This window comes from Camellia sinensis, chromosome 9 (assembly GCF_055761805.1).
Source record: "Camellia sinensis isolate YWXY chromosome 9, ASM5576180v1, whole genome shotgun sequence".
In the NCBI taxonomy this organism is placed as follows: domain Eukaryota; kingdom Viridiplantae; phylum Streptophyta; class Magnoliopsida; order Ericales; family Theaceae; genus Camellia; species Camellia sinensis.
In genome coordinates this window covers 159,381,594-159,393,056 of record NC_138969.1, presented here as the reverse complement: position 1 = coordinate 159,393,056, position 11,463 = coordinate 159,381,594, and the positions used below count along the sequence as shown (strand labels likewise).

The following is an 11,463-nucleotide window of genomic DNA, read 5'->3' as shown; positions in this document are numbered from 1 at the left end:
TTCGTAGGAGTAGAGGAAAGTTGCACTGGTGCGTTGGTTGATGAAACTTCATAATCGAAATCAAGGCGCTCCTCCCTCTCATCTTCGGCAATCATATTATGTAATATAATGCAACTCTTCATTATGTTGGCAAGCATTTTCAGATCCCAAAAACGTACAGCACCACCTATAACTGCGAATCAAGATTGAAGCACTCCGAATGCCCGCTCTACATCTTTCCTGACAGACTCTTGCATCATTGCAAAATGTTGTTTCTTTGCTTCTTGGAGAGAAGAAATTGTGGGTGTTGATTTTTGACCACACAACCAAACGAGGAACTCAGTTGAAGAGTACTGGTAGAATAGATTAAGCCCAATAACCAGCACAAGAAGATGAAAATCCAGCGATGGTTCGTCTATCCGAGGGCACTCCGACGATCAAGTTAGTAATCTATATCTCTTAAAGATAGCAAATTGTACTTAAAATCACAAGAAAGAACTTACCTCAAACCCACGAGGGTGCCTTACTTTTATAACCAACAGTGATCTAATTCCATTAGAAGCCTCACTCTAATGGATTCAGGCTTAATGCTCATCCTGGATCCTCATCTAGATAGAGATAAAACTTTTCTTGAGCCATATATTTATCCAGACTGAGATCCTCCTCTGTTCTAGAACTCTTGTCCATTATCTACTTATCTTGGATTCTAGTATCTCCACAAACAACCTCAGCCTAGCCGAGATCATCTCAGCGCATAACCAAGTCACGTGGCACCTCGGCTGACACTTCGGTGTCACTTTCGCTACGTGCTATCATTCACAAAATACGTCCCCACAAAAATTATATAAATAGTGGATAGAAAAACCTAAACATTTATATTTTCTATAGAGACAGAGTATTTTGTAAATAGGATGAATGAAAGTTTTGTCAATATTGGAAAGAAATTGAAATTCAAAGCCAATAAGAAGAAAAATAAGTACCTTGTGAAACATCTATATGCTTAATTTTTAGAACCAAGAGACCTTAATTTTTGGAACCGGATTCAAATCATCCTCTCATAAAATTGGACCAAACCATTGGGTTTGAACTGATTCAGATTGTTTTATGGGCCATTTTTTACTCCTAATTTTTTTTTCTTTACACCCCTTTTCTTTTAAGGCACAAGATTAAAGCTGGTTTTGACAACAACTTAAAATAGCTAAAAATCAAAAATCACTATTAAAAACTCAACTTTTCACTCTATTATTTTGTATATTTTTTTGTGAAAAATTAAAATAGTCACTTCCCAAAACAACTTTTATTAGACATGCATGGATGTTGTGGGTGCAGATCATTTGTATAATAAAATGTATATAAGGTTCTGTTTGGTAACTATTAAATAAAATTTTAATTTTTTAAAATTTGTGTCAGAAAATTTTAATTTTCAACTAGATAGACTAGTCTAAAAATTTTAATTTTCAACTCTATCTAGTCTAAAATGACTTAAAAAGTTCGATTTTTTTTTTAAATTTACTGAAAAGAAAATTTGAAAAGGTAAATAAAAAAAAAAGCTCAAAAAAATCAAATTTTTATTTAATTTTTTTTGTGGAAGCGTACTTTTTTTTAGAATAAAATTGATAATTACTTTTCAAGTGTCTATCTAATAAAAAAAATTTGATATTTTTAATTTACTAACGATAAAAACAAACTAAAAAAATAATTACCAAACCCACTCTATGTTTACTGTTATATTTAACTTACAATAATGTGTACCAATGGTCCAAACATGACCAATATGTAGCACGAATTTTCCTAAGGTCTTATTTGGGAGCTAGTTTTTTTCAAAAAATTTTGTCCTTTTTATGAGTTGAAAAAAAAATTACGACAATGCTACGTAGCTCAAATTTTGGGGCTCAAAAGTGGCTCAAATGGCCAAAACGACGTCGTTTTGAGTACAGAACAACATAAAAATGGCCAAAATGACGTCGTTTTGGCCATTTGAGCCACTTTTGAGCCACAAAATTTAAGCTACGAGACATTTCCCAAAAAATTAATATATTGAAAATTTATCGAAAAATGCAAATAATTAATATGTATGACTTACTTTTTTTTAATGACATGTTGAACTATTTTTTTTTTTAATAATTTTTTTTTTTTTTTTGTTAAAAAAAACTATATCACCAAACCACAGTGCTTTATTCAAAGATTGCAAGCTATACACCTATATAATAAAGCGACTTTTTAAAAATGTATTGAAAATGTCTCACATATCATTGGGAAAGGTAATGATTAACCCAATTTAAGGCCATCTCAAACGGTCCATCAAACCTGATATCAGATTTGAAATTTTGTGAAAAAGTCACTTTTTAGAGCTCTAATGGTTTCAACAAATTGGTATCAAATTGAGAATTAAACTAAAAATTCATTAAAGTGAGAACAAGGTACTAAATTGGTTGAATTATTGAGGTAGGTGGTGAAGGGAATTAATATTCAACTAAATTGGTTGAATGAATTCAATGAATGGTGGTGTGTATAAAATGAGGCATTGACTCATTTGAGCCATTGAATTCGTATGCCACCTCTGTAGTATGCCATGAATGTAGGTTGAATGCATTTATCCACTGAATAAATGAATGGCAACATTATTAAGTAGTATGCCACCTTTGTATGTTGAATGCATTTCAACTGAGGCAATAAATGAATAGCAACATCCTCACTAATAAGCCAACCAACATCAATAAATATATAGACAAATAAATTGGACACCAATACATATATGTACTGAATAAATTTGTATGCCATATCAATAAATTCGTATACTGAATAAAATCATATGGCACATCAATAAATATGAATTGTGAATAAATTTATGTGGTATTATCATTTGTAACTGATTAAGACATGATTATTAAATTTATGTGGTATTATCATTTGTGGTATTATCATTACTGAATTGAATAAATTTAAGACATGATTATTAAATTATCATTTAAGACATGATTATTAGATGTGAATAAATTTATGTGGTATTATCATTTGTGGCACATCAATACTGAATTGAACACAGAATTTCAGACATGATTATTAAATTTATGTGGTGTTATCATTTGTAACTGATTAAGACATGATTATTATCATTTGTAATTCTCATGAATTGAACACAGAACAATTCTGAATATTAAAGATTGGATCATCACAACAGCACATCATCACATAACTTCTGAACTACTTGGTTAATATAGTGCATCGTAATGAAGATTAAAAACAAGACAACCTTCCATTCCAAAACTATAAACAAAATTACATGTATTGATGTGGTGAATTTAGTTTTCACCCTGAAGATGCCACATATGTTCTATTAAATCATTATCGGGGGCATGATATACATCCTTATCTCTAATACCTAAATGACGAGACAAAAATGATTAGAAGTCATTCGTAGGAGTAGAGGAAAGTTGCACTGGTGCGTTGGTTGATGAAACTTCATAATCGAAATCAAGGTGCTCCTCCCTCTCATCTTCGACAATCATATTATGTAATATAATGCAACTCTTCATTATATTGGCAAGCATTTTCAGATCCCAAAAACGTACAACACCACCTATAATTGCGAATCGAGATTGAAGCACTCCGAATGCCCGCTCTACATCTTTCCTAGCAGACTCTTGCATCATTGCAAAATGTTGTTTCTTTTCTCCTTGGGGAGAAGAAATTGTTTGAACCAGTGTTGCCCATTGATGGTATATACCATCAGCAAGGTAATAACCCATATCGTAACTATGTCCTTGAACAAGATCAGAAAACAAAGGCGATCTGTCCCACACATTCAAGTCATTGTGTGAGCTAGGCATTCCGAAAAATGCATGCCAAATCCATAAGTCATAAGATGCTATTGCTTCAAGAATAATGGTTGGCTTTTTTTGATGGCCTATGTGTTGACCTTGCCATGCCTTTGGACAATTTTTCCACTGCCAATGCATGCAATCTAAACTTCCCAACATACCCGGAAACCCCGAACCTTCCCAATAGCAAGTAATCTAGCAATATCAGTTGGCGTTGGAGATCTCAGATATTCTGGTCCAAAGATTTGAATCACTGAATTACAAAATTGTTGCAAACTTTGAATTGCAGTGCTTTTCCCGATACGTATATAATCATCAATTGTATCTGCTGCGACACCAAATGACAATATTCTCATTGCTGAAGTCATTTTTTGTAGGGGAGATAATCCAACAACATGAGCTGCGTCTTGTTTTTGAACAAAATATGAATTGTGTGCTTGGATTGCATTCAAAATTCGCAGATACAAAGGACGACGCATTCGGAAACGTCTCCGCAATATTATAGGTGAATACACTGGATTTGCAGCAAAATAATCTGCAAACAATCTCTCATGACCTTGCCTTCTATCTCTGCGTATATACTTATGGCCTACAATAGAACCACCTATTTTTTTTGAGCTATCACTTGACTTAAGATTATGAAGCCTACTAGTATTATTCTTCTCATAAGCCCCTAAAAGTGTGACCATATATTCATCATCAGACTCATCATTAGAGGAGGAGGAAGAAGAAGAGGGTGAAAATGAAGTCAACATCATGGATTTGAAGGTATTCATTATGCTCTGTTTTGTTTCAGATATGATCGTATCAGTTGTCTGGAGTTGTCTGGCATATGGATAATGTGTTTATATGAGATTTTAGAAGCAAATCATTGTTGGAGGTAAACCAAAATGAATATATGTGATGGAGGAAAAAATAAATAGGAAAAGAATTGTGAACAGAAAAGGAGGGAAACAAAAAAAATAATAATAATGGCCTTACCGGTCGACTGGCCGGTCGACCAACCGGTCGACCCTCCCCCTTTTGATGCTCACCGTTGGAGGAAGTCATATCAAATTGAGAAAATTGACTTTTTTTTTACTCAAATTTGATGAAAAATTTGATTCACCATTGGAGATGCTCTAAGGGTTGAAATTAATTGTCCTATGAGTTTAGATAAGTCCAAATAACGATTAATTTAATTCTCTCTTGTCTCTCAGTCTTTTTATGTATTTGAAAAGAAAAAGTGAGTTACACTGCATAATTTTTTTACACAAAAATTATATATAATAATGTGTCAAATTAAACACTTATCATCATGATTTAAATTTTATAAAATGTCACTATCAAATATTTTGTACAAGTTATATATATATATAAATTTTATGTAAATTAGTTTTCATATACACTAATTTCATATATAACAATGTGTCAAATTAAACACTTTTGCGATATGAGTTTTAAAAAATGTTGAACATTAAGTATCTTTTTTTTCTTCATTTTTAATCAATTTATCTTACTTTTTCTTCATATAGATTGTGATGGCTCTCAATGGTTATTGAATGGCTCTTGAAGCCTATTACTTCTATTTTCATGATTAGTTTATGAGTTAAACTATGCCACTTGTTTTTTTTACTTATGCAACATTTAAAAAATAATAAATGATGAATTATTGATTTGTAGTTTTAGTTTTATGGTGCCATATAGAAATGGCTATGGTCCAATAATAAATGATTGGATTATTGATAGTTTGTTTTTAATTATTATTATGAAGAATTTTATTATACACACCTCATTAGTTTTGTCATTTTCTTATTTAATTATAATCGATTTTCTTCTTTAGTTATGACATTATTTTTAGATATTTAATTGTAAATTCTTCTTTTTTTAATTATGACTTAGAAAGTATGAAAACATATCATTTTCTTTTATAGTTATAAGGTGTTGTTGGTAAAAATTTAGTTCAAACCCAATTGAGAATGATTTGATCGACAGACTTAAACCAATCTTTAAATAAACACAAATATAAATCAAGCTTTGTGGTTGAGTGCTATGCCTTAAACAGATTAAGGACTTCCTTGAAGGTAATTAAATGAAGAAGCTTTTGAGCAGAAAATGTATTTATTCAATCAAATTGTCACTTGTTTTAATTACAAGAACAAGAACAAGCCTAAAGAAAGTGAAAAATACACCAATCAGCAGAAGGAAAAAAGAGAAGTGGGGGGGTTGGAGAAAGCTATCACTGTTCTACTCCCAAAAATGCTAAGTTAACCTACTCGTAGATAAACTCTTTCCGAGTGTTGTTGATGATTGTTTGATATCTCCTTTTTCATTCTTCAAGTCCTCTTTTTATACTTTATTAGCCACCTCATGTTGTAGCCATCAATCCATGATCTTCCTTGATCTTTGCTCCACTCAACCATATCCTATCTTCATATAATCCATGATCTTCCTTGATCTTTGTTTCACTCAACCATATCTCATATTTGATAGAAACCATTTTATAGATTTGGTACTTGATTTGATTTTGGCTCCTTGATCTCAGCAACTTACTTTCAAATTGCTACAATTGCTAACTTTCTGACCCTCCATTTAACATGTTATCATGTCATGTCCTTAACACATCTATCAAACCTCGTTAGCATGTATGTCGATAGAGATAATAATAATAATAACAAATGTGGCCAAGGTTATTTTTAAAAATAGTCTATGGTCTTAATCGACAGACCATAAGTGAACTTAGCCATAATTAATCAGGCCATAATCGATAGAAAAATAAAATGTGGTGCAAACAGGTGCACATATATCATAGTCTTTCCCTATTATTATTTATTTAATTTTTGATTAAATTCTAATGCCATGTATTTATATTTTATTCTTTAAAAAATATGAAATTCTTTTAAAATTTCACTCAACTTAGTTTTGAATAGAAATTATACCCCTTTAAATTTTAATGTAATATATCATATTTTTTAACATGACAAGTGCTTTTAAGAACCGATCATAGCAAGTATGCAGAGTATAAAATGAATGAATCAAGAAAGTCAAAATACAACTCGGAATGGTGAATTTTACAGCCATTAGTTGGCTAATTGCCCTAAACTATATTACTATTCCTAATTTTGAGGGCATGAAACGTAAAAACGTTGCATAAGAGATCACATGCAAAATAACATATGACCCATGTGATATAAAGATCAAATGAATCTAACCTCTCATACATATACCATATGTAAAATGTAAAATGTAAAATGTAAAATGTAAAATTAATAATCATCTCCTTTTTCTTTTTTTTTTTTAAGATAGGGGGAGAATTTAAAAGAATCTATAATTAAGATTGTAAACAAGTTAAATCAAGTCAGGTTAAGTGTTAAATTTTTTAAATTTGACTTGAAAACTAAACGAGTTTTAAAATGTATTTAAATTTTACTTATTTACATAAGTCGATCTCTAACGAGTTTTTATTCGATGTAACTCGAGTAATTTGATATTTTATAATGCATATATATGCTAATCAAATCAAATAATAGGTTGTTCAAGATTGGCTTGATAATTTAACGAGTTTTAAAATGTATTCACGATTTTGAATGAGTTTTTAAAAAATCAAACACAAGTCAAGTTCAAGTAACTTGGTTCGTTTAACAACTCTATATACAATAGTTTTACAATCACTGACAATTGTCCAAATAGTGAAATTGTAGATTCAACTACTATAGAGATGAGGTTTATACATTTTGTTATTCTTATACCTGGGGGTGTACATGAATCGAATTGGTCCAGTTTTAGAGTAAACTAAGACCTGAACTATATTTTATGATTCCAGAAAAATTGAAACCGTAACCAAACTGTTAACCTATGAAACCGAACTAGAACCAAATCATAGAAGCCAGTTTGGTTTGGTTAACGGTTCTATAAATTTTATACAATAACAAATATGATATATATTTCATGTTAGTAAATAAATTAATAATTAGTTTGGTTAAGTTAGTTAGAATTTATCTATTTCACAATAATGGCTAGTGTTCAAATCTTAGAAGAAACATTTTATATTTTAAATTTTTTATATAAAAAATAACAATAATAATAAACAATATGTGTTACGATCCGATTTAGAATCATAACCAAAGTCTTAGAATTGAGAACCAGACCGATTTGAACGATTACCATTTTTAAAATTAGAACCAAAATCGTAACTAAAAAAAGTCAGACTAACTCGACGGTTTAGATAAGATTTGATTGGTTTATAGGTTCGCCGATTTGTTTGAACACACCTATTTATACCCACTAAGTGGGCGTTTGGGATTAGCTTTTTCAATAATTTTTTTGTTGGCTTTTTTCAATCTTTCATGAACTTTTTTTTTTTTTTTTAATTTCAAAAAAAGAATTACACTTTTCTGATCCTTCTCAACTAGGTAGATCAGAAAAATAAAATTAAAAAATTTGAAGAAAAGTCTAGGAAAGACCCCAAAAAAAAAGGAAAAAAAAATAGTTGATTTTTTTTTGTCTTCAATAAATTTTTTTTTAACCTTTTAGATTTGTCTACATAAGAGACTTTTAAAGAGTAAATAGATAGATTTGATATAATTTTTAAAAACTCACTAAAAAAAAAAATTCATAAAAAGATAACTTTTTTAGCTGTAGTCAAACTCGCCCTAACTCTTGCTGATATATATATATATATATAGATAGAGAGAGAGAGAGAGAGAGAGAGAGAGAGAGAGAGAGACCCAAAAAAAATAGTCTAAAACTAAAATAGTGGATCCATGACTTTAGGTAGGTCAATAGACTTTTGAATAGAAAGCCCACTATTTTGGATCGGAGGCCCACTATTTAGCAGTTGAAGTGAAGAGGTAGACACTAGAGTTTCCTGGGCCTGAACCCTATTTTATTAGTATCAGACAGGGCAACTATATCTGGGCTTGTTACAATTGTCAATTGCTTCGATATTTGAGCTTATTTCTCATGTGGGCTTCTTGTAATTGGACTCATGACCATCCCAAAAAAAATTAAGGTCACGTTTGTTAGAATTTTTTAAATATAATTTCAGAATAGAGTTGTATTTTAAGTTTATGAGTTTTAAAATTATGATTTAAATATGAAAAATTTGTTTGTTGTGTGGGAAATTTTTGATGTGACATGATAGTTAATATAAAAACTTATAACTCCTAATCAAACACACAATTCAAAATTCTATTCAAAACTCATAAAAAAAAAATTTAAAATTTTAGAAAATATTTTTTATTGAATATATAAAAATTAATATGTGTCAATTGTATCCCAAAAAAAAAAAAGAATAGAATTAATTTTTAAAAATCGTAAACAAACACAATGTGCATATCAAAAGCTGAAACTAAAGTTCCAAAATTCTACCCAACAAAGCCTAAAATTTGCATTAATTGAGCTTGGCAACATTCCTTGACATCCCGCTACAAATGTGATATAGTTTTATTAAAAAATTTATTTTTAATGATTTTTTTTTAAAATTTGTATCAAATCTTTTACTCTTCCTGTATGTCTACCGTAGAAGAATCTAAACGTTAAAAATAAAAATAAAAACAAAAAAAAAAAAAAAAAAAAAAAAAAAAAACAGGGAAGTAAAAAAAAACCAACTATTTACTCTTTTGTATCTTTAGTAGACTTTTTTTCATTTCTTTTTTATTTTTCTAAATTCTAAAAATCTCTCTTGAATTTTTTTTTTTTTTTTTCAGTTCACTAGATAAATAATAATAATAATAATAATAATAATAATAATAATAATAATAATAATAATAATAATAATAACAAAAAAGTCAATAAAAAATCAATCCCAAATTACCTGATTGGCCAAAAATGTTAGAAAAAAATAGTTTTATGGTGATTTTAATCAGAAATTAAAGTAGGTCTCAACCATTGATTGAGGTAAGAGTAAATGGGTTTAGATTCTTTGTAATAAGGTCTTTATACCACAAAAAGAATGATAAAAAATCATTAAGAATTGAATGAGAAATTGTCTCATAAAGATGACCTCATGAATGAGGTATTGAGAATTGTGTATAACTACCAATCCCACATTGATTGTAGAGGAAAACTTTGATGGGTATTTCAACCTCAAGATTTTGATAAGTGCATGAGCCCTTTTGGGGCATCCAAATTTTCCGAAGGGAGAGAGTTATGGATGCTTTAAGGATGGACTTAGGCCAAAACTATGGTCCAAGTTGGTTATGCAAAAATTGCCACACGCGCGCGCCGCTTGCTTGCTCAGACCGAACCGGGCTAGGCCTATGATCCATGGATCTTGAGGCTTGAGGCTTGTTGGAATAGGTTAGGTTTGGGGTAGGCCAAATTAGTGGTCCATCAATCCAATCTTTTTAGGGTAGGTCTGCTGTAGATATGTATATACACACAGGTGTATATTGTTTGCAACTCACACATTAAATCACCATCAATTCTGTGCATTACTCTAACAGTTTTGTAGGAGTAATGGGCCCACACATTGAATTCCCATCAATTCTGTGCATTACTCCAGCAGTTTTGCAAGTTCAAGTCTGCTACTGTAGCTTGACTTTTTGTGTTCCTATCGGATACGACTAGCTCTACAATTCAGACTCCCGTGGTTCTGAATCTGATCTCACAAGTGCAATGTGAAATAGATAAACATAAAAGAGTCCAAATCCAGCAAATCTTTTGGAAAATTGATTTTGAATCAAAATGCCAAAAATGGACTACTTTGCCAGATACAGAGTTGCCACCTAAATATTTTTGAAAAATTTAGGAAACCCACGACTCGTGTCAAAAGGCCACGTGTCCGTCATCACCAAGATTGTCTCGACTCAGGAACTTAAGTACGAGAGGGGAAGGTCATGAATTGAGTACCCCCACTCGCCCGACCAAAGATCGACCTCTACTAATCATGATGTGATTCTTATTTACATTATATATTCTTCTTCCGGTTGTTAGGTTGACATTACTATGTGATGCACACACAAGTATAGACTAATTTGCAAAAATTAGAACACTTTGATTTAATGTTCATTTTGAAAAGTGTTTGAATATGTACCTCTTAAAAAAGTGATTTCATATATACATTACTCAAATTATTCCGATTCAAGCAATTAGACTTTATCCACAGACATTCAAGCAAGTATATCAATTAAGCATTTAGCCTCATGGTATCATGCTTTGTCATGGCAACAATCACACAAATACGATATGCTAAAGCACATAAAAGCTCACCTAGTACTTCGAGACGAGCCAAAAGAAACAAAAGAGTTAGAAAACATGCATGCTCCTAACTAATGCAACATGACTAATGCAACGCGACTAATGCAACACATGCAATAATGCAACTAATAAGCTCAGTTACTAATTATGACATGTGAATCAATTTGAAAGCATGCCGTTTAAACACATATTCAACGAAGTAATAAACAACAATACTTGTTAGAATGATAAACCAAGCATCGATGCATGCAAGACAAGTGGATGCAAACATGGAATATGCTAAATAAAACATGATGTTCTAAACTACCCATCATAAGCAAGTAAATAAAAGGGAGAAAAACGTGAGGTTGGAAAACATATACATTATTACAAGTTTGACCTTGCGCAGGAGGGTCCAAATGAATAACCTAACTAATTACTACGAATTAACTAACTATTACAAACCAAATGAAATAAATTAACTAAACTAGCTAATTAACTAATT

The 11,463-nt window shown here is 30.8% G+C and overlaps 2 protein-coding genes across 2 annotated transcripts; both read right to left on the bottom strand.

Moving 5' to 3' along the window:
- Nucleotides 1–3,383: 3,383 nt before the first annotated feature.
- Nucleotides 3,384–3,809, bottom strand: LOC114265990 (uncharacterized). Its single transcript, XM_028206869.2, has one exon. It carries the CDS (start codon nt 3,807–3,809, stop codon nt 3,384–3,386), a length of 426 nt encoding a protein of 141 aa, XP_028062670.2.
- A 134-nt stretch (nt 3,810–3,943) lies between these two features.
- On the bottom strand, nt 3,944–4,576 carry LOC114300083 (uncharacterized). Its single transcript, XM_028244933.2, has one exon. The coding sequence runs from the start codon at nt 4,574–4,576 to the stop codon at nt 3,944–3,946; it is 633 nt and encodes a 210-aa protein (XP_028100734.2).
- Between the last annotated feature and the right edge of the window lie 6,887 nt (nt 4,577–11,463).